This window comes from Oryza glaberrima, chromosome 1, assembly GCF_000147395.1.
Source record: "Oryza glaberrima chromosome 1, OglaRS2, whole genome shotgun sequence".
NCBI lineage: Eukaryota > Viridiplantae > Streptophyta > Magnoliopsida > Poales > Poaceae > Oryza > Oryza glaberrima.
Genome location: NC_068326.1, coordinates 7,352,414 through 7,375,518, shown reverse-complemented (window position 1 = coordinate 7,375,518; position 23,105 = coordinate 7,352,414). Strand labels below are relative to the sequence as shown.

Here is a 23,105-nt window from a genome sequence, read left to right as displayed (position 1 = left end):
ACTCTCTGCTATCTTACACAACCAGTGTTTGTTAATTGGTGGATGGCTGATGACATTGTTCGTGATGGTACACTGAGTTCTAATTCTCGTATATTCGATGGATGATTGTTTACATTTCCGAACTAGCACGTGGTTGAGAATTTAAATTTTGGATCTGTGAATTCTTATCTTTACTATCACTGCTATACGTGCGTACAGAGTTTTAATACTGTGTATCAGTGAATAAATGTTCAGGCTAACTCTTCAGTTTTAGTTTGCTCTGCTCCTCCTTTTGCTGAACCTGCTAGAACAATTACGATTAGTATAGTACAGAACAATTAGGATACAATTAGTTATCTCAGTTACCAATTACAGAACGTCCGAACCACGGTTTAGAGCAGCCAAAGAACAATTCTAGCAAATTTTTGAGACATAGAAAAGAACAATTGTACCTTAACATAATAGTAAAACACAACATTGATCCTATTTTCTTGATATTGCAAAATTAATTGTACATTCGCAACGTAATACCATGGAACAACAATGTACATTGTACACGTAGGGACCTAAGGATCTTATGCTTGGTTGAAATGTACGAGTTAGAAAACCAACTAGTTCAAAGTTTAAGCACAAATTCTGCCACCATTGATCCTCCTAAGAAAAATGAAGCCATCAGTTATATAAACTTTTGAATTGGGATATTCAATTGCATTTCATTTGCGCAGCAGTAAAATCATTAGAAATAAATTTTAATAATATCAACACCAAGTAGATAGATACACCAATTGCTAGCTGTTATTAGATCTAAACTTGGGATTCTTTTTACACTGCACGGCCAATAGCCCAGACCATTCAATGTCACTTAGCTTCAAAGATCAAAAAACACATGGAGTCATCACGGTTGAAAGGCACCAAACAGTGTCCTTTGATCATCTTTTGCTCCTCTGTTTGCTGAAGCTGAGAGAATTACACGGCAATTAGTACTGTACAGAGAAAAAATAGTTGTCTCAAATCACAATTGCTGTTCATCATCGGCAGCCAATAACTACTTGTTGACTCACCTCTTCCCCGTTTCATTGGCTTCCTTTCCCCCGCGGGCGACGGCGTCGACAATGGCGTTGAGCTGGCCGCGGCGGCGGCCGCGGCTGCCGCTGCGGCGAACGCCAGCGCCGGCTTCTGTATTGAATTGATCTTGAGAGGCTTGTCGCTGCTCCTGTTTGCTGCGCTGTTCTTCGGGGTCGTCTTCTTCGTCAGCACGGGTGAGGGGGGCGCCGCGGCCTGCTCTTTGGCGTCCCTGGCTTCCGCCTCCAGGACGCGGCAGGCCACGTCTACCATGTCGCGCGCGCGCTTCCTGGCGGCGGCCGCCTCCCGGATCAGGCGCTCCGCCTGCTCGCGCGCCGCCGCCACGGCACGGGCGACGGACTCGTGCGCGAGCCGCGCCGCGACGAGGAGCACGCGCTCCGCCAGCGCGTGCGGGGCACCGCTCGAGGGGGCGTAAGTGAAGGCCCTGCCCTCGGCGGCGGCGGCGCACGCTGGGCACACGAAGTAGGAAGGGTCCGTGAGGCAGGCGAGGTGGGCGGCGGCGACGGGCTCGACGCCGCAGCAGGAGCATGAGACGATGTGGTTATAGAAATCATCTTGGAAGGGCGCGTCCCCCGGGAAGACGTCAAGGCAAACGGAGCAGAAGGCGTCGCGGTGGCCGAGGAGAACGCAGGAGGAGTAGAGGCGGTAGACGCCGCCGTTGTGGCGGACACGGTGAGCCCAGACGTTGTGGCTGGAGGAGCAGCCTACGCCATCGCAGCCGCCGGGGCCGTAGGCGGCGGCGGAAGGGCACGGGACGACGGGGTTCGCCATCGCTACGACGGCGGCTCAATTCGGAGGAACTGGTGGGGAAGATTTAGGGTTTTTACTGGGAAGTAGGAATTTGAAGTTGATTGGAGAGAGAGACCAGGATTGCGAGGAAAGATCTAAAGGCCCTTAGAATAGTAAGATTCAGAAAACTTAGGATTCTGATAGAAGTATAAGTGTAAATTAGATGATTGTAAAACGTATGAAAACATATAAATAACCGTTTGATTGAACCACGACTGTTTAATTGAATTGTAGGAAAAACGCAAAAATTGGATTAGAGAGATAGACTCAAAGAAAAATTACCTATAGGATTGAAATCCTCCAAAATTTCTATGTTTTCCTCCATATCAAAGGGTCCCTTACTTTTTTTTTTACAAAAGAAAAAAGATAAAAATTGAAGAAGACAAAAAAAACTTGAAATAAACAAACCTCCCGTATTTGTATTTTTTTTGGATGAAGGAAGTAGGATTATCTCATAGGCATCAACAAATCTGACATTGTGCCATTTTTATAAGTAGGTCTTGAAATACCACTTTACAAAAGTGGACTCGATAAAATATCACTCTTGACCCATAGCTACATGCTGCAATACCATCCATGAGCAAATTACCGTTGGCTTCTTACATTCCCATCCTCTTTTCCAACTCCGGTTTATCCCTTGCCGTGTGCCCACCGTGAGGACGCGCCCTTTCCCGAGCATGTCCGTCGTCGTCGCCGCCTAGCTCACCTCCAAGCATGCCGTCATTGTTGTCAATTGCGCTGTTATTAAGCTCGGCCATCGCTATGACGGCGGCTCAATTCGGAGGAATTGGGGAAGAATTAGGGTTTTTACTTGGAAGTCGGAACTCGAAGTTGATTAGAGAGAGAGACCAGGATTGCGACGAAAGATCTAAGGGCCCCTTAGAATCACAAGATTGAGAAAACGTAGGATTTTGATAGGAGTGTAAGTGTAAAACATAGGATTGTAAAATGCAGGAAAAACACAGGAATGGCCGTTTGATTGAATCACAGGAAAAACACATAAATTGGATGAGAAAGATAAACTCAAAGAAAAATTACTGAGAGGTTGAAGCTCTTGCTAAATTTCCTCCAAAATCTTTACAGGATTGTCCATTCCATAGGAATTTCAAAGGATTGTATAGGATTCAATCCTTTGTTTCAAAGGCTTCATAGGAAATTTTCCTATATGATTGAAATCCTCCAAAATTTCTATATTTTTCCTCCATATCAAAGGGGCCCTTACTTTTTTTACAAAAGAAAAAAAGATAAAAATTGAAGAAGACAACAAAAAATTTGAAATAAACAAACCTCCTCTATTTGTATTTTTTGGATGAAGGAATTAGGATTGTCTCATAGGCATCAACAAATTTGACATTGTGCCATTTTCCTAAGTAGGTTTTGAAATACCAGTTCACAAAAGTGGACTCGATAAAATGTCACTATTGACCAATAGCTACTTGCTACAATACCATACATGAGCAAATTAATTACCGTTGGCTTCTTAATTACATACCCATCATCTTTTCCAACTCCGGTTTGTCCCTTGCCGTGTGCCCACCCACGTGAGGACGCCTTTCCCGAGCATGTCTGTCTGTCGTCGTCGCCGCCTAGCTCACCTCCAAGCATGCCCATCATTGTTGTCAATTGCACTGTCCTTAAGCTCGACCAGCGGACGCCACAGTACGAAGGAGAAGTTCATACCCTGCCGATGCGGAGCGGCCACAGTCGTTGCTCATGCTGTCCTCGAGCTCGAGCGTCGCCACTTTGAGATGAAGCCATCGTGCCTGAGCCGCCGATTCAACCTCCGTCGGTCGTCATCGGTTGGTGCAGCCTCCACGGCAACACATGCAGCAGCACAAGCATAACAACATATGAATACTAGCTCTGGCGAGGCCATGGTGAATAAGGCTCCGACACATGAGACCACAACGCAGCAGCTCGCCCTCTCATCGCTGTCGTCGTCATCCACTCCACCCTGAGCTCGGTGACAGTGGTGGTCGAGCTCTGGAAAGCTGAGCTTGGGGATGGAGCAATTACAGGGACAACAACCACGTAAGCGGTAATCGAGCTCGGGGAAGGTAACGCATTGATAATGGACGGGCGTTGGATAGACGGTGCGATCGGGATTGGAATGCTGGAGCTTGCGCTCAAGCAGTGGTGGGAGCGAGGGAGGTCGTCCACTTAGCTGGGAACGACGCACTGGGGCTGCTGGCAACCACTACTGGCATTGGAGAGAGGAAGAAAAGAAACGGAGGGTAATTTGGTTATAGATAGTATTCTAACGTGTAGAATTAAATGTGATATTTTAACGAATCCTATTTGCAAAGTGACATGCCAGTGAAACTCATACGTGACGATGACACGTTTCGCAGCGATTTATCACGGCCTTTTTTTTGTAAAAAAGAAACAAATTAATCCCAAAATTACCATCTCCCCTGCCCTGACAAGTCTCCCCCGCTTCCGCTCCCAATTCTTCATAGCGTGCTCTGGGGCTCTGGGCATGTCGTGCCGCGTGGGGACGCCAGGGAGCGCGCCACCGCCGGTGCAGCCGTGGCCCGTGGGTGGTACTGGCCTGCGTGCCGCTAATGGCCTACTCAGAGGAGCACCTCCCGCCGGGAACCGACGCTTGCCTCCCGCTTGACGACCCGCCGCATCACCCCCGACGCCCACCAGCCTCGTGAACTACCCCTACATCGCCGCGGCGGCGCGGACCCCTGCGTTCGCCGCCTCCTCTGAGTGATCCATGGCCCGGCCGCGGCGGAGCCTGCCGACTCCACGGCCCTCGGACTCCGCCCCGACTTCTTCCCGGCCTAGCTACTTCCTCTGCGTGCAGCTGGCCACCGGAGGGGAGGGCGACATCGCCAAGCGCCCCGCTGCATCAAGGCGAGCGCGGGCAACAAGATGCGGTACGTGCAGATCCATGGCCCTCCGGACGAACAGGTGGTGACCATTTGGATCCTGGACGATCGAGTGCACGCACGGTGGCGGCGCGAGTACGAGGTGCCCTTTGTCGAGACCTGGGACGGCAAGAGGTACAAGAGGAGCGAAATGGAGCGCAAGGTCCCCGCGCTAGCTGGCGCTCTTGCACCCCAACGACCCCGACGTGATCTACTTCTTCCAGGGCCAACTGATGTTGGGCGGCGCGGACGGAGGTTCTGGAGTACGAGCTCTTCGGGATGATCCACTGACCAAGACGCCAAGTGTTGGTACTCTTCCCTTCTTCGTCCGCGTTTGGGAGGTTCCACCGTCGCTTCCACGGACTGTTCCTCCAGTTCAGCATGGTACATTTATTCTTGCTTGCTGCTGCAGTGCAGTTTTTTTTCCTTTCTGTAGAAGAATGCTTTAAAATTGCCGAATGGTACAGTTTGATGCAAGACCGCTGCTTAGGCAAGAGGTTTTAGCTAATAATTCACCTGGGGTGGCTTATTTCTGTGGTTATCTTTGTCCTAGTAGTGGATGCTTTAAGAAACTTTCAGATATACATAATTATAGCCACCTTATCAGTTACTGTTGTGCCTCATTTTGCCATCAGTCCAGGTCTAGACATTATATGGACTATCATCAGTTCGGGTGCTAAAGGATGCTTGCATTGCTCTCAAGGAGTGGTAGTTACACATGTTTCGTGCTTAAATAATTACTCCACCCAACTGAGGCCCATGGATGTCGTAGAACAGTCTTATGGATCAAAGTTCAGATTATGTGTTTAGAGGGGGTTTTATCATGTGCTTTCAGAATTTCGTTGCACACTAGCAAAATCATTGAAATGGGCACATATATATTCATTTTTCATAGTACTAAGCATATCTCATGCATCTACAAACAGGATGGTAGATAAAATGTAGTCTCTATATTGTTCCTCTGTTCCTTCATTACTTCTTGCATGATACTGTGATTGGCCAATGTTGCATATATGCTGCTCTGGAATGCTGTAGCTGTAGTTCTGTAGTGATGTTTCATGAGGAAAGGTAAATCAGTACAGCTGGTCACAAATTCACAATGTCAATTTCTTCCTGAACATATACAGAATGTCACCCTCGTGGCCCCATGGGTTCTGTGTATGCAGATCTTTTCTTTCTGTTATCTGTGCTGTTACCAGACAATCTCCTCAACTGAGTTGGCTTGATAGATCATCTCCTAATATGAATATACGATGCATATGAATGCATGTCTTTAGACAAACATTTGGTCATAATACATTTAAAATTGTATGACTGATCTAGGTAAATTTGCTGTGGGTATAAGTTGTGCGTTTGGCTGTTCAGTATCTGCTTTTATTTCAAGTGTCAATCCCATATCGTTTTGAACTCAATAATATAAGAATGCTAGCTGCTGCATGAGTTTTTGAATATGCGCAACTTAGTGTTAAGGTTGGCAACTCTCTCCTGGCCCCTGCGTCGCCCCCCGTGTCGGGTGACTCGGGCGGCGGAACCCTAGCCGCCGCCGCCGCCCTTCCCCGCCCCTTCCTCTGCCTTGCCGTCGCCTGAGCGAGCGGCCGGCAAAGCCGGCGGCTCGCGAGGACGGCGGCGGCGGGAATCGCGGCGGCCATCTCCCGAGCTCTTGGCGCGGGTGGACGCAAAGGCAGTGGCCGACCGAAGCGGCGCCGGCGTCGAGGCGCATGGCGGCGGATCCGGCGTCGCCACCACCGGATCTGGCGCGCTCGCAGCTGGATCCGGTTGCGGAGGCGCGGGCACGGCGTCGGCGAGGCGTGGGCGCTGGCGGCCACGACCGGCGGCCGGGCGGCAGCGTCAGGCGTGACGGCAGAGCAGGTGCAGCTGCTGTGGCCGGCGGCTCGATGCCTGGCGGCGACGGTAGCGGTGCCCCCAGATCCGCGCCTCTCGGCTGGATCTGGAGGATGGGAGCAGTCGGCGACGGCGGCGACGGTGTAGTGACGGTGGCAGTTGGCCGACGGCAGTTGGCGATGGCGGTGGCGGCTGTGGTGGCTGCCGTGTCATCTAGCAACGGCGGCGGAAGACATGGCGTCGGGCTGCTAGCTGTTCGGTGGTGGAGGGCGACGGCGGAGCAGCGATTTGCAGAGGCGATGGTTGGCGTCGGTGGCAGCGGCGACGGCGGCTGTGACTCTGGAGGCGGTGGCGACGTCGGCGGCGGGGAAGGAGTCGGGGATGAGGTGGCTGGGTGTTCGGCAGCCAAGGCTGTGGTGTTGGTGGCCGTGTTTGCGGTCACCGGAGGCATGGCGGCCTTGGTTGACTAGCCGAGGGCGTGGGTGACGGCTGTAGCTGGCCGGCGCGGCATCGTTCGGTGGAGGGGTCGGAGACCGGCTTGGCGCAGAGAAGTGTAGCCGATGGCAGCGGAGGCCGGCTCGGCGCGTGTAGCGCCCGTTCCGTCGTGGCGCCTAGTGGAAAAACTATCTCTTAAAAATCCTAAATGCAAAAATTGTTTCCTTGTTTGTTGTCCAGTGTCCGTGCCATTCCAGATCTCAAATCCCCATTACATCGTCGAATCCAAACCCTAATCTCAAATTTGTCCCAAATCAAATCCTCTCGAAAAGTCTATTTTGCCTCCCTCGAGTCTGTGGGCCGATCTCTTCTCCCCGGCCCATTTCCTCTCAGCCCATCTCTCCCTCCTCCTCCATCCTTGCCCGCACGTGCGAGGCACGTGCGCCGCTCGAGCGCTGAGCAAGAGAGAGCTCGCTCTCTCTTTCTCTTCTCCCTCCCTCGCTGCTCTCGCTACCGTTTCCCGCCGACGCCGCCCAAATCGCCGCGCCGTTGCTTCCCGCGCGCGCGCCGTGGTGGCCGACCGGCCAGTCGCCGCCGCTGTCAGCGCCTGCCGCGCCTGAGCCCGCGCCTGCCGCCCTGTAGCCGCGCCCTTCCAAACCGCCCCGCCGTCATCGCCGTCGTCACGACCCGACCCCACCACCACCGCGCATGCTTCCAAGGGTTGGAGGCAGAGCTCCTCCTCCCACTGCCTCGTCGCCCTCTCTCTCCTTCCTTCTTTTCCCAAAGTGGCAAGAGGCAAGACTCCTTTCCCTCTTTCTTTTCTTCTTTTTCTCCCCCGCCGGCGTCATCCTCCCTGTCGCTGTTTTGGCCGCTAGCCGGAGAGCCAGCTCGCTGGCTTGACCGCCCAATGTCGGTTCCTCCCTCCCAAATCAACATTGTCGCCCTATAAATCCGAGCCCCTTTCCCCATTCCGAACACCCTTGTTTTCGCCTTCCGCCTCCACCGCACCATCGTCGCTCCACCTTGCTTGCACCTCCGCCGTTCGTCGCCAAAGCACAGGGAGAGCCAGTGCGTGCGAAGGACGCGTGAAGGGGACTCCGGGCGCTCGTCTTCTTCCTCTTCCCCGGCCCGAGGCCGGAGAGATCACTCCTGTGCCGTCGGCCTCTCGTCACAGCGCCCCGCCTCGTCTCGGTAGGGCATCCCTCCGTTCTCCCTCCTCGCTCCATCTCTTCCCCTTAGCTTTGAGTAGCAGCTCGAGTAGTACCCCAGTAGCTAGTTGGCGCCGCCCCAAGCCGCGTCGCCGCTCGCAGTAGGCTCGCCACCGTTGCCACCCGCGCTCGGTAGTAGCCGCCCCTCGCCGGCCTTCCTCGGCGATGACCCGTCCAATCCGACGCTAGAAACGGATTCCCGGAGTCGCGTAGATGCTCTAGCTCGCCTGAATCGATCTCCCGTCGCGCCGTCGCCGTTTCCCTCTTCTCTCGCCGCCGGTTGCCGCTGCCGCAATCCGCCGCTGTCGAGCCCCCTCCGACGAATCCGAGCCGTTGGCTCGTCTCCCCTCGTCCCGTGCAACCTCCCGGTGCGCTCGCCCTTGCCTGCATCGCTGTAGATCGCCCCATCGCTCGCCGCCGCCGTCCGCCGTCCGTTCTGGCCGACGTCATCGTCTTCCTCTCGCCGGCCCACGTGGCTGCCACGAAGGCGCGACGTCGGCGCCACCTCGGCCGCGACCGGGTCAAGCTGACCCCGGTCCGCCGCTCCCTTCCGCCCCGCTCGCGCGCGCGGTCCATCGCGAGCCGTGAGTCTGCGCGTGGGCCCGCCGCATTCGCACCCACCGTGAGCCGCGCGCGTGCATCGCGCCCCGCTCCAAACCCTAGCGCCGCGTCGCGTGCTCCTTGCTCACGGTGAACCGTGCCGCCGACAAGCGGGTCCCACTCGGGACCACGCGAGGTGAGCCCGGTCCACCGGCTCTCCTCCCCTCCCGCGTGCCTTTGGGCCGCCTTCTCGAGCCGGCCGGCCCATTAGCTCGGCCGAGTCGCGCCTCTTTTCTCGGGCCGCGCCCTAGCCGCCCAAGGGAAGTCTGTTTCCCCTCCCTCTTTCGTTGCTAATTCAAAAAGGGTTTAAATAAATCCTTTTCTTTTAGTCCAAAAATCCAATGATCTTAGAAATTCAATATCTTTCCAGCCATACATCCGTTTGACTCCGTTCAACTTCCAAAATTCCTCAAATCTCGAGATCTATCTAATGGCACGCTTAGAGGTCAATAATAGGGTTTTAATTTCGCCGTTTGTTGAGTCGTCTCGTTCGCGTGTAGCTTCGGAGCCCGAAGACCCGGAGTGCGCGTATTTCGAGGATCAAGCTCAAGATCTTGAGCAAGGCAAGTCACCTTTGGTCATCTTGCACCTATAATTTAAATCTAAGTATTTCTTTTCCGCAAATATTGTATGAATAGGATTAACACGAGTAATTCGGCCGCGGCTTGTGAGATAGCCTGCTGGTCCCAATCATAATTGCTGCAATTACCCTCCTTGAATTATTGAGCACTTAAACCTCCTTTGTCACCTGATGTGCTTCAATGCATGGGCCCTCGGGCACACGCATCGGAACACCTTCCCTCAAATTTAAAATATCCAACGATGGGTAAAATTTGGGGTTTTGCAAAAGACTTGGAAAACCCGACACCTGGGTCTGTGCTTGCGAACTAAATGAATTTCCAAAACCGCAGACCGGGGGACGTACCGGGAGTACGGTTTCCCGCTCTTGCACTTAAGGACCGTTTCCCTTAGAATTTCATCCGAACATAAGACAGTGCGACCACATGGGTGTAATGGGACGCCCCTGGCTGAGTAATTAGCTAATCGGGGGAGCCATGATGCCAAGAGACATGTGGATTCAACGGAGTGGTGCCGGGGAGAACCCCCGGGGTTCCTGGCACAGTATGGTCTGGGACCTAACCTGATGTCGGTCTGGGACCCCTCTCGTTGGCATATGGTGAACCTGTGTCGGCTTTCGAAATGCCTTGTCGTGAAAGCCCCAAGTCACCAGACGTGTCTGATCCACATGGGCTAGGTGACTGTCACACCCCAATCCGGCACCGCCGTACAACGGCACCTAATAGGAGCGTGTCGTAGGAATAACGGCACGAACCGCTTCCTACGAAACCGCGATCTCGGTACCAGTCCCAGGACATAGTGTTGGTACCCACGGTGACAAATATGAATCATTGCAAATCCTTAAAATAAATAGAGGACTTATTTACCTTAACTTAGGTTGCAGCTCAGAACAGCCCGAGAATGCAACCGACAACACGGACGAGGAAACACCAACAACAGCAGCAGCAGCGGAGCCAACGGACTAACACCCAACACCACAGGCGACGGCTGGGAACCAGGACGAAACCCTAATCTTCACTTCACTTCATCTTCAGCTTCAGAGCGAAGGAACTATATATATTTATATAGAGCAAGGGTGAGTACTTTCGTACTCAGCAAGTCACGGGAATTTAGGAGTTTAATGCAAGCTTGGAAGAGAGGCAAGGTTGTTTTGCAAATCTTTTATTTGAAAACATTTTGAAATCACTAAGTGATTTCTTTCCTTTTAAGTTTGGGCCGAAAAGAGTCTTGCGTCTCAATTCGACTTAAGAGATGCTTTTCAACAACTCAAATGGTAATGTACCGACCTCCCGGGTCAGATCATTACTTATTGGCTCCCAGAGCCATTTCACTTGATTAAGCGGCTCCCAGAGCCTTTTTCATTTTCTCGGACTCTCAGAGTCCAGCTGCCCAGCAGCAAAGCAATCCGCTTCCACTCGGGAAGCCTAGTCTATGATGCCCGTAGACATCCCGAACCACACAGATTCGTTTCTGACCACTTAGGTCATCTATCTGCCACGTAGGCTGATTTTGGTTACAATTCCCACACCACAACAACTTTTCACAAAGCACAGGCAAACAAATCTACGCAACGGGAACCACCTCACATCCGCCCATGACCGTGGGCACGGCTGTTCGAACAGCTAGTTAACCTCTGCAGAGGGGTACACTTTACCCACAAGATACGAACTTATTCCGAACACCCGTCGGTATCGGAGGTCGCAACAAAGCCTTTCCCAAGCCGACCCAGGGTTACCTCATGCCACATAGAAGGATCAAATCCTCACATAAATATAGGCCATTTTAGTTTTCACAAATCAAACTCCAACCACCTCGATCGGTAATCTGGCAAGCTTCGCGTTCTTGCCTTACCAGGAACCCGGTTTGGCTCCAACCGACCCCGCGCCGGTGTTCCCCAACTATTGGCATGCGAGGTTTCCCTGAACCGACTAATTACTTAGCCAGGGTGTCCCATTCCACCTTGTGGTTGCACTATGATTATGCTCGATGAGTTTCCCACAAGAATCGGTCCTTATATGCGAATACGGGACAGTGCCACGCAGGCACAACCCCCACATCGCGAGTTTTCACAATTCATTTTATTTTTAAACACACCGACACCACATGTCGGGTTTTCAAGGCTTCTCAAACCCATTTCCCAAGTTTTCGATAATCAACGGTGTATGTGAGATATTTGGTATACGCGCTGAGAGAGCACGAATACCGAAGTACCACAAGGGTGGAGCGACAAGGAAACATGATAGTACAGCCTACAAGAATTAGTGTGACTACTGGGTAGGTCCGTCGGTTTGGCACGCAAACCGAGGCCAAGCAAGTTAAGTGTGTGATTCTAATAATGCAAGTTGCCAACAAAATAATAATGATTTTTCAATTATAGGAGCAATTGGTCAAAGGGGGACTTGCCTTGCTCAAAGTCTTCACGAAGCTTCACGAATCTTCGAGAAATCCCACGATCAACAAAAATCCGGTAACCGCAACTATACGCAAACAAACAAAGACCTAAACAAAAGACCAAGAAAAAGACCCTATTTAGACTAAATAATAGTGCCATTAAATAGATCTCAATTTTATGGAAATACTGGAAGTTGGACGGAGTCAAACAGAGGTACGGATTGAGAGATATGAATTTTGGAAGTTTAATTGGAATTTCTGGGCAAAGGAAGATATTTATGGAACAAGGGGAAATTGATTTATGAAATTTATAGAAATAATATTCTCAAGAATATTATTGACCGTCACTGACGTCTCGGACCAAGGAAATGATTTATGGAATTTTGGGAATAAGGAATTGATTTATAGAATAGGGGAAAAAGGGTTTATTAAATCCCTTGAAAAAGAAAGGAGGGATGCCATATAGACTTCCTCGGGCGGCTTAGGCGCGGCCCAAGGGGTTTATGCGGCTTGGCCGGACCTAATGGGCCGGCGCGGGCGCGGGAGGGGCGGCCCAAGAGAGGGGGCGCGGGGAGAGAGAGGCCGACGCGGGTGGACGCGGTCCACCGCGCGGGACCCACATGGCGGTGGTTGGGTTCACGGTGGGGAGGGCGCACGCGGGGGCGGGCGCTAGGGTTTCAGGTGCGCGTGGTTCGGGCGCGGTGTGCCGGGTGGACGGATGGCGGCGGGCCCACGTGCAGCCGCACGGCTTGCCGTGGACCGCGCGCACGGGAGGGAAGACGGAGGGAGGGGGCGGCTGACCGGCTTGGCCCGGTCAAGGCCGTGGTGGCGCCGAGATGGCGCCTACGTGGCAGCCACGCGAGCCGGCGGGAGGAGGAAGAAGGGGCGGCCGAGATGGATGGCGGACGGCGGCCGAGTTCACCGGAGCTCGTCGCGACGATTCGAGAGAGAGGGAGTACATCTGAACGATGGGACGGACGAGAGGGAGTGAGTCACCGGATCGGATTCGCCGGAGGGAGGCCGGTGACGACGAATCGCGGCGGCGCTTTCCGGCGTCGGCAAAAGAGGGAAACGACGACGATGCAACGAGAGCTCGATTCCTAGGGACTTGAGCATCTAAGCGACCTCCTGAGGTCATTTCTAGAGTCGGATTGGTGGAGCTACACCGAGGAAGGCCGGTGACGAGCGGCTACTACCGAGTTTGGGCGGCGACGGCGGCGAGCCTACGGCGAGCAGCGGCGGCGGTCGGGGCGGCGCCAGCTTGCTACTGGAAGGCTACTCGCACTACTGCCCAGAGCTAAGGAGAGGAGAGGGAGCGAGGAGGGAGAACGGGAGATGCACTACCGAGCCGAGACGGACGCTGTGACGAGCGGCCGACGACGCGGGAGCGAGCTCTCCGGCCTCGGGCCAGGGAAGGGGAAGGAGACGGCGCCTGGAGTCCCGCGTCAGCTCCTCGCGTGCACGCCGGCTTCACCAGCACGCGCGATGGAGGAGGGAGGCGAGGACGGCGGTAGCAAGGCGGCAAGGGCACGGTGGTGGCGAGGGAATGAACGAGAGGGAGATGGGGCGGCTCGGTTTAATAGATGGCAATGTCGGTTTAGGGAGGAAGAACCGACATTGGCGGTCAAGGAGAGCGAGCTGGCGGTCATCGACGCGTGCAGCCAAGGCGGCGATAGGTGATGACGCCGGCGGTGGTCTGGGAAAGGGAAAAAGAAGGGGGGGAAAGGGGGTTGGTCCTTTGCCATATTGAGGAGAGGGGAAGCAGCTGCTTCTCCCATTCTTGGACGATGCGGCGTGGAGTGGCGGGGGCCATGGATGACGTTGGCGATGACGGCGGCGGTGGGTTTGTCATGGAGCGGGGGCAAGGCGGCAGCGCGTGGCGTTGGCGGCGCAAGGGCTGATGGCGGCGGCGTCCGGCCGGTCGGCCACCTCGCGAGCGAGCGCGCGCGCAACGCGGGGGTGCGGCCGGATTTCGAACGGCGGCGGCGGCGGGAAATTGGCGCCGGGGAGAGGGAGATCGAACGAGAGAGAGAGAAACAGCGAGAGAGAGGAAGAGGACGAGAGAGCGAGAGAACTCTCTCTCGGCTCGGCTCACGCGCATGCATCGCACGTGCGAGAGGAGGGAGGAAGACGGCAGAGGGAGGAAATGGGCTGGGGAGGGGCGTTCGGCCCATAGAACTTGGGGAGGCAAACTAGACTTTTACAGAGAAAACTGATTTGGATAGTATTGGAGAGATTTAGGGTTTGGATTCGAATTCAAATTTGATATTCGAACTCGAGGGTTTAGGGATGTATCAAGGGAAACTCAAGGAGAAGTCATGGAAAAGATTCAAAAGGGATACTTGGGTATTTGTTCTCGGGAACATAGGGTGGAGTCAAGGAAATGATTTGGATGAGGATCGATTCTCTCGAAATCGAGAGAAAGATTTGGCAACGAGTTCAAGGAAGGGAGAGATTGACTTCCGGAATTGGGATTTGGATGAGAGGGAGGAGTCGCCAACGGGATTCAAAAAGGGGATTTGAATCTAAATTTGATACTTGTACACAAGGGTTGAGGGAGACGAGTAAGGATACAAAGTGGGAGTTTGATACTTTCGGGAATGGGAACAATTATTTGGAGAGGATTCAAGGGAAGGGATTGACTTTCGGAATTTGATTTCGGAGAGTCGAATCGGAAGAGGAATTTTCGAGGTGGAGGATTTTGGTTTCGATGAGAGGGAACAACGGGATTAAATTGAGATCCTTGGCACAACTTAGACTCTCACACAAAGAACTAAATTTTCGCATATAAGATTTTGTCGAATTAGTTTTTTAACGTCTCGCGAAAAGCGGAGCGTTACAGTGACCAAGGCTAGTAATGTCGTGTGGGTAAAGTGTACCCCCTCTGCAGAGGTTATTAAACTGTTCGAACAGCCGTGCCCACAGTCATGGGCGGATGTGAGGTAACTCCTAGCGTAGTTTTGTTTGACTACTGCTTGTGAAATTACTGTTGTGGAATGGGTTTGATGTTTGGAAAATCTGCGGCTGATGGGATCAGCCAGGCCCGGGTGGCCATATGAAAGCCGTTGGCCGGGTGCCAACCTTGAATCAATTCAAAGACTGATACATTGCACATACTCCGAACGGACGAGACGCATTGCCTTATCCGTGTCGTTTGAGAAGCACTCACTTAGTTGTTTCAAAAAGGAGTTTAAATAAAATCAATTGCAAAAACAACAACCTTTCCTTTGAAGCCTGCATTAAACACTTAATTCCCATGGCTTGCTGAGTACTCCTGTACTCACCCTTGCTCTATATAAATAATTCCCCCCCAGTTGCTGAAGAAGATGAAGTGGATCCCGCTGATGAGGAGTTCTTCCAGGAGCAAGCCGGCTACGATGAGTTTTAGGGTTTCGGTCTAGTTCTCAAGTCGCGCCTGTGATGATTGGTCCAAGTCTTGGCTTCCGCTTTCACTTTTGTAATGCAGTTGTGAGCTCGGGATCTGTCCGCAGCCCAACATGACTGTACTCCTACTCTGTAATAAAGAGACCTCTGTTGCTGTGATATTCTGTCTTCCTGTGATACCAGCACTATTTCCTAGGACTGGTATCAATTAACAGGTTAATTTGGAGCGTCACGGGCTAGTTCCGTTCGGGGCTAGTTCGGGGCGTGACAGCGCGAGAGACGCGGGCGGCGGAGATGGAGGCCGGCTGGGCGCGAGAGGCGCGGCCGATGGAGGGAGGCCGGATTGGCGCAAGAGGCGCGTCCGGTGGAGGAGGCCGGCTTGGCGCAGAGAGGCGCGGCCGGCGGTGGAGGAGGCGACCTAGGTATGAGGAGGAGCTGCCGGTGGGTGCGGCGCGGTCTTCGGCGCACGAAGGCTGGCCGGCGGGGGACGCCATGCAGGGATCCCACATGTCGACAAAGCTTGTGCGGTGGTGGAGCATCGGTGCGCCAGCCGTGCCTTTGTTGGTCTAGTGGCGGTCGGCCACGCTTAGCGGCGGCCGATCCGATACTAGCCTTCTCCTGGGCGTGTGTGTTGGCGATGTCGTCGTGTGGATGGTGGTATTTTTTTCTTTTCCTAGTTACGACTCTCTAGGGTTGTAATCTTCTACTTTTTTTCCTACTCTATCAATAGAACTTCGCACCGTCTCGTGCGAGTCGTTAAAAAAAAAAGTGTTAAGGTCGGCAGTATCAGAGCTTTCTGGACCTTTTTTATTAAGCGTTCATTTCTAAATAGGCTTCACATGTTTGCTAAAGAATAAATTCATGCTTTTAGATTTGAAACTCTTATATATGCAGCATCAGGATTTATGATGAATAATTATATTTCTTATCCTTTATGTTCAGAATTCTCTCTCTGTCTTGAACTTAAAATGGACTTTATTGTTTCAAATGAGTTGTCCCTAGCTACAAAATTATTAATTAGCACTGATATTTCTGTGTTATTGATCAATGAGTATTTGTCTGTGAAGTATCATCTGATGTTGATGAGGAAGATTATCTATGTTTATAGACTAAAATGAAGATCATGGACTTACGGCGACAGGCCTAACGATCTGCTCCATCTGACTACGCCTCTTCTCGCTCAGGTGATTGATCCACTTATATGACTTGACCACCTTTCCATTCAACTTCAAGCGGTATGTGATTTTGATTGAGAAGATTTCATAAGTATATAACTAATTTTCCTCAATTTGATCTAGGTCTTCCATTAAAAAAACTGATCCAGGTCAGCTACCTGTCACTGCGATGATTCGGATTTATGTGCTTCTGTTGGCCAGTGCAAGAAAACGGGACGGTTTATGCGGTCTAAAATTTTATGGTGCTTGGAACAAATCTTGTAACATTTGTGACTTGTGGGCTGTGAATTCTGATAGAGATGACCTGATAATCTTTGAAACGAGTTGTTAAAATGCATGTTTTTAGTGGACCAATTGGTCGCTGGATGGCTTACTTATTCGTCGTATGTCCCCAGATTGGTTGTTATTCTGAACTCGGTATTTTACATTGTACTTGCATATAGCAGTACAAATAGTAAATGCGCTCTTACTTCGGCCAAAAACATTAGTAGTGCAGGATTTTACAGTAAATTCTACGGTCCTGAGGAGGTATTAAATTTGTAAAATTTGGTACCTTATAGATATAGGTACCAAGAGGTACCAAATATACAGTAGAAAAAGTGGTACCTTCTCAAGGACCGTAAAATTGCTCTAATTTTAAATTTCGGTATGGATATGGTAAATATCCTGTGCCTCCGGGCGAAAATCCATTTATACAGGGCTTGTCACTGTCAATCAGTACAGGGCTGACTCCCCTCAACCAGTAACGATGAAATAACCGCGTCGAGACTCGAGCGGCTCCACAAGTGTGACAACCAAAAACTTCTTCACAACCGTGGCAACCAAACTTGCAGTCTCGACATATTTGCAAATTTACAGTAGAAAAAGTGGTACCTCCTCAAGGACTGTATTGCTCTAATTTTAAATTTGGTATGGATACGGTAAATATCCTGTCTCCGGACGAAAATCAATTTATACAGGGCCTGTCACTCAGTACAGGGCTGACTCCCCTCGACCAGTAACGATGAAATAACCGCGTCGAGACTCGAGCGGCTCCACAAGTGTGACAACCAAAAACTTCTTCACAACCGTGGCAACCAAACTTGCAGTCTCGGTATATTTGCAAATTTACAGTAGAAAAAGTAGTACCTCCTCAAGTATCGTACAATTGCTCTAATTTTAAATTTCGGTATGGATCCAGTAAATATCATGTACCTCTGGGGAAAAACCAGTTATACAAGGCTTGTCACTCAAGTACAGGGCTGACTCCCCTCGACTAGTAACGATGAAATAACCGCGTCGAGCGGCTTCACAAATGTGACAACCAAAGACTTCTTCACAAACGTGGCAACCATCGATCTCCTGTTTCAGAAAGTTAAATAGCCAAACTCCATTCCGCTGCCCAAAATTTTCAAACACCAAACCACCAAATTGATCTCGTCACAGCAGCTACTCGCCTAGCTACCACCACCGCAACCATCTCCGGCCATGGCCGAACTGCAAATGGCGAGGCTGCAGGAGGAGAGGGCGGCGGAGGAGATGCAGATGAGGGAGGCGGCGAAGGGGCGGTGGGTGATCCTCGTCTCCGTCCCGCACGTTGCCCACGACGAGTTCCACTTCCCGCCGGGCACCGAGCTCCGGTTAAACTTCGGCGCCCCTCCCTTCGCCTCCCGCATCACCGTGCCCCGCCGCATCGCCCCGGACCGCAAGGCCATCGACAACTACCCCTACCTCGCCGCCGCCGACGAACGCCACGGCCGCCTCCTCCTCTACGCCACCCAGGGACCCGACCCGGAGCCGCGCCCCGCCCTCGACGCGTTCTACCTCAGGCCGCTCGGCGTGCACCACGGCTTCGCCAAGGCCTACTTCATCTGCGACACGACCACCCGCGAGGCCAGCCGTCTCCCCGACCCCGACCACCCGTTCGCCATCCTCCATCCAGGCAACGTCGGCCTCCTCTGCTACTCCATCAGCTTCTACGTCGCCGAGCTCCAGCCCGCGCCCGCGTCCCGCACCGCCACCCTCCTCCTGTACCGCTCCGATTCCGACGCCTGGGTCGACGAGGAGCTCAGCTACCCGCCGCACGGCCGGCCGTGGGGCGGCAACGGCGTGGTCTCACACCAGGACAGGCTCTGGTGGGTGGACCTCTCCTACGGCCTCCTCACCTGCGACGTCGTCTACGGCGACGACCCGCCGGACCTGCGCTACGTCCCGCTCCCGCAGGACAGCGAGCTGCCCGCCGGCACGCCGGACCTCGAGAAGCGCCGCTGCGTCGGGGTGAGCGCCGGCCGTCTGAGGTACGTGCAGATCGACGACGACGAGCACGACGGCGACCCGATCGTCAGGATGTGGACGCTGCTCGATGAAGATGCCGGGGAGTGGGGCTTCGACTGCGCGGCGAGCTTCGTGGCGATCTGGGACGACGAGGCCTACAAGGCGACCAAGCTGCCGCGGCAGGTCCCCGCGGTGGCGCTCATCCACCCCACGGGCCCCGGCGACGTGGTCTACTTCTTCCTGCGCTCCCGGATCTTCGCCGTGGACGTGCGCGCGCGCAGGCTCCTCGAGTGGCGGTTCTTCGAGATGCTCCACCCGCCGATGCGCTACCATTCATCCCAGTTCGTCCGTGCCTGGAACCTGCCAACTTTGTTCCAGTGAGATTTTGGTATGTATTTAGACTTTTAGTAACTGCATAATCTTGCCTGATGTTGGTGTGGATGCTAACAGTGAAACCGCTTAATGATAATGAGTTGATTTTGTCAGTCTTCGCTCTTGAGCAATGTTAATTTTGTACTGATAATGAGTTGCCATGTTTTAACCTGACAATGAAACCGGTTAAGGATGAATTATGTTCGATTCAATATATGTTCATGTTTTAATGAAGAAATCTAATTGCCTATGTATTCAACTAGATAGGTTCCCTCCTCTTAATTAGGAGTAGTATATATGCATGCATTGTATCTTGTCTTGCATTGAAAATTTGAATGTATATGCACTACTAATTGCAAGATGTGGTGCAAGTATACAACTTCATGCATCATGGGATTACTCCACCAGTTGTTGTTTCATCTCTGGATCGTTAAATGTGAGTAACTGCAATGAATATATTTTTTGACACGTGTACTTGACCACTGATTACTGTTTATCTTCCCCTGTTTACCCTGTTTTATGTAGCGTTCATAACTAAGCTTATCATGGTCCTATTTAAATACTTCGTAGTTGCAACAACGTCAATCATTAGATTCGTTAGCATATGATGAAATAAATATGTTGCTCTAAATATATAGGTTTCTAATAAAAATTATCATTTAATTAGTACAAATTACAGCATGAATTAACTACAGTTACATATATGGATAGATACATTTCCATAGACCAAACTGACTATGTTGATTAAGAGTTCCCTCTAAGTCAAATGATCCCACTTTCAGACAATGTGTGTGTGTCACCATTTCCATCTCTGTATGCTCGTTTCGAAGGTTTTGATGATCCGATTCAGAACTTCATAAGTAGCGTTTCTCTGGTGATTACGGTGAACAAAGGATCGCCCCTGAAGGATCAGTATTTGTCATAAACATTTCAGGCCGAGTTTAGTTCCAAACTTTTTTTAAAACTTTCAACTTTTCCATCACATTAAAACTTTTCTACACACATAAACTTTCAACTTTTCCGTTACATCGTTCTAATTTTAATCAAACTTTCAATTTTAGCGTGAACTAAACACACCCTCAAGGTCATTTTCTCTGTTTGTCCTGATGATCGGTTCTTAACTTCTGATAACACATTTCTGTCCTGTTCTTGAACAACCGTCAATACCATCTTCAGCCTGATGAACTAAATCTTCGTTCTTGTGTCCCAAATTTTCAGGGTTCCTCACTTTACATTCACACGGACGCGTCCTTTGAGATTTCTGGCTACTTGGAAATTGGAACTGAACCGAGTGCTACTCTTATCATTTTGTGTAGTAGATACTGAGATACAGTTCTTTTTCTACTAGAGTACGGGTGTGTTTAGTTCCTGAAAAAAGTTGGAAGTTTGAAGAAAATTGAGAGTTTAAAAAAAAGTTGGAAGTTGAGAGTTTGGAAAAAAATATGTGTGTAGGAAAGTTTTTGATGTGATATGATGTGATGGAAAATTAAAAATAGGGGGAAACTAAACACGGCCTACAGTAGCTGGTGATGACCCGTAACATTTGTCTGCTCTGCTAACCTGCTTGTCCGAAAATAAGTTCGGTTGATTGCCTGATAATATCTCGGGAGATCAGGGTATACCCGTTCATTTGTGCTGATCAGGGTTTTCCTTATCGTTTGGGCGGGGTTATTGTCACCCCGCGGTAGCGCGATAACCGCGATAATTGCCTAAAATCACACAAAAATCACGTCCAAAAATTCGATTCAAAACTTAGCGGTTTCACGGTTTCACGGCTATAATCGCACGGTTTTCCACGATAACCGCGATATTCACATGGTTATCACGGGCTATGTAGCTAAAATCATGTAAATGAAAAATAAATAGGGAAAAAAAATAAAAAACACGGTTGAATATGTGTAGAAAACTAGAAATTGAGAATAATTGGAAGAATATGTAGGATACTTAAGGCCCAATATTGTCTTCCTTTTTCCAATTTGTAAACTATTTTCGGTTTTGCCCTCAAATTTGAATTTAGCTTACTCTATTTAAAAAATTTCTTCACCATTGGTAATTACAAATCAAGAACCACATTCATGATATTTTTCAATTTTTTCCGAAATTTTGAATTTGGTCAAAATTCATCCAAACCGTATCGCCTATTTCCTATTTCCTGTATCATACCCCCGCGATAAGCGCGCCATAAGTGAAACCCTGGTGCATGCTGATACCGAGATCGGAACTGAAACCATAATGTTGTGCTGTTTTCGTTGCTGCTGCTGCTGCGTGGCACACAGTTGGAGAAAAGCGGCCCGGAGTCCCGGACACGATGTCCTCCAAGTGGCCGCGGCATGGCAGGTCATGTGTCAAGCGAGCAACTGAGCATACGATATACTCGGTCCACAGTTCTCTACTAGTAGGAAGTAGGAACGCCTAACAGCCTGAATGCCTGCGTCGACGCAGGGTAGCTTGCCCCGGCGGCCGGCAGCCGCCGTGCTGCCCGTGTCACCCACCCCGCTCTCACCGACGGCGCGGACCGCCTGTACATGCGCCGTCGGCGCCGTCGCTTACTCACGTGTACGCGCGCGTCACCGCCGCCGCGCGCTCACGGCCCCATGGTCCATGGATGCTCGCATTCCGCTTCTCTCCTGTGCTAGCTATCTCTCACTCGCCATCGCACATTCACACGCCCGCGTCGATCGCGTTTACCACCGTGACCGCTAGCGGTCGCACACCATCGCTGTGTGCGTCGCACGGCATGCGATGCCGCGCGCGCTCGCGGAGATGAACCGATTGCGCTCTCTTCTCGAGCACGAAATGGACCGGCTCGTGCCATCCACACGGGAACACCACACAGCGGCGGCACAAGACGTGATCACCAAGCTTTCAATTCCCTTCCGTCTCCACGCTCTGCTTCTCCTCCTCCTCTCTCCGGCTCTAAAAAAAATTTCCCGAACACCAACCCAAATCTCTCTCTCCCTCCTCTCTCTCCGGCCATGTCCAACTCCGAGGCGGAGGCGTTTGAGGCGTTGGAGATGCACTGGGGGAGCAATGAGATTGACGGGCTATGGTTGGTCCTGGTTTGCGTGCCGCACGTCGTCCACGGCGACTACTTCGTCGCGCCAGGCGTCGAGAACGGGGCCAAGGTCGGCATACCTCCGCGCGCCACCCGCCTCATCGTGCACCGGAGCATCGCGCCGCGCCGCAAGACAATCGACGACCACCCATACGTCGCCGGCACCGACAGCCATGGTCACCTCCTCCTCTACGCCACCCAGGGGCCCCAACCGGAGCCGCCCGTCCTCGACGGCTTCTACCGTGGGCCGCTCGGCGTGCACCATGGCTTCCCCAAGGCGTACTTCATCTGCGACGCGCACACGCACAGGTCCACCCGCCTCCCGGACCCCGACGACCGCCCCATCCTCCACCCCGGCAACGCCGCCCTCGTCGGCGTCTCGCGCGAGAAATTCTTCGTCGCCGATCTCCAACCCACTGTCGGCGCCGACCACTCCAGCCTGCTCCTGTACTCGTCGGTTTCTCAAGCCTGGCTCGAATGCGAGCTCAACTACCCGCCGCACGACCGCCCGTGGGGCGCCAACGGCACGGTGGTGTACCAGAAGAGAATCTGGTGGGTGGATCTCTCCTACGGCCTCCTCGGCTTCGACCTCAGCGCCCCCCACCGCGGGCTGCACTTCATCCCGCTCCCGGATGGCTGCGAGCTGCCGCCAGGCACGGCGGACCTCGACAAGCGCCGCTGCGTCGGGATGGACATGGGCGATCTCCGGTACGTGCAGATCGACGAGCGCGACGGCGACCCGATCGTCAGAATGTGGACGCTGCTCATCGAAGATACCGGGACATGGACCTTGAACCGCGCGGCGCGCTTCCAGGATATCTGGAACGACGAGGGCTACAAGGCGACCAAGCTGCCGCAGGAGGTGCCCACGGTGGCGCTCATCCACCCCAATCACCCCGGCGAGGTGGCCTACTTCTTCCTGCACTCGCGGCTGTTCGGCGTCGACCTGCGGACGAGCAAAGTCATAGAGTGGCACTTCTTCCAGATGCTGAACCCGCCGATTGCTTACCACTCGTCCCGATTCGTCCGTGCCTGGGAGATCAGGCTGACCCCCACTTCGGCCGTCGATGATTCTGGTACGTGA

General features: G+C 52.3%; 3 protein-coding genes across 3 annotated transcripts; 2 read left to right on the top strand and 1 right to left on the bottom strand.

Annotated features, from left to right (window-relative positions):
- Positions 1-945: 945 nt before the first annotated feature.
- LOC127763112 (uncharacterized) lies at positions 946-1,833 on the bottom strand. The gene has a single exon (XM_052287732.1). It carries the CDS (start codon positions 1,831-1,833, stop codon positions 946-948), a length of 888 nt encoding a protein of 295 aa, XP_052143692.1.
- A 15,990-nt stretch (positions 1,834-17,823) lies between these two features.
- LOC127765007 (uncharacterized) lies at positions 17,824-18,975 on the top strand. Its single transcript, XM_052289802.1, has one exon. The coding sequence runs from the start codon at positions 17,824-17,826 to the stop codon at positions 18,973-18,975; it is 1,152 nt and encodes a 383-aa protein (XP_052145762.1).
- Positions 18,976-21,941: 2,966 nt separating this feature from the next.
- LOC127759823 (uncharacterized) lies at positions 21,942-23,105 on the top strand. Its single transcript, XM_052284045.1, has one exon. It carries the CDS (start codon positions 21,942-21,944, stop codon positions 23,103-23,105), a length of 1,164 nt encoding a protein of 387 aa, XP_052140005.1.

What these genes read in the sequence shown, in the direction of transcription:
- LOC127765007 (XM_052289802.1), top strand. Translation starts at nt 17,824, where the DNA reads ATGGCGAGGCTGCAGGAGGAGAGGGCGGCGGAGGAGATGCAGATGAGG.
- LOC127759823 (XM_052284045.1), top strand. Translation starts at nt 21,942, where the DNA reads ATGTCCAACTCCGAGGCGGAGGCGTTTGAGGCGTTGGAGATGCACTGG.
- LOC127763112 (XM_052287732.1), bottom strand. Translation starts at nt 1,833, where the DNA reads ATGGCGAACCCCGTCGTCCCGTGCCCTTCCGCCGCCGCCTACGGCCCC.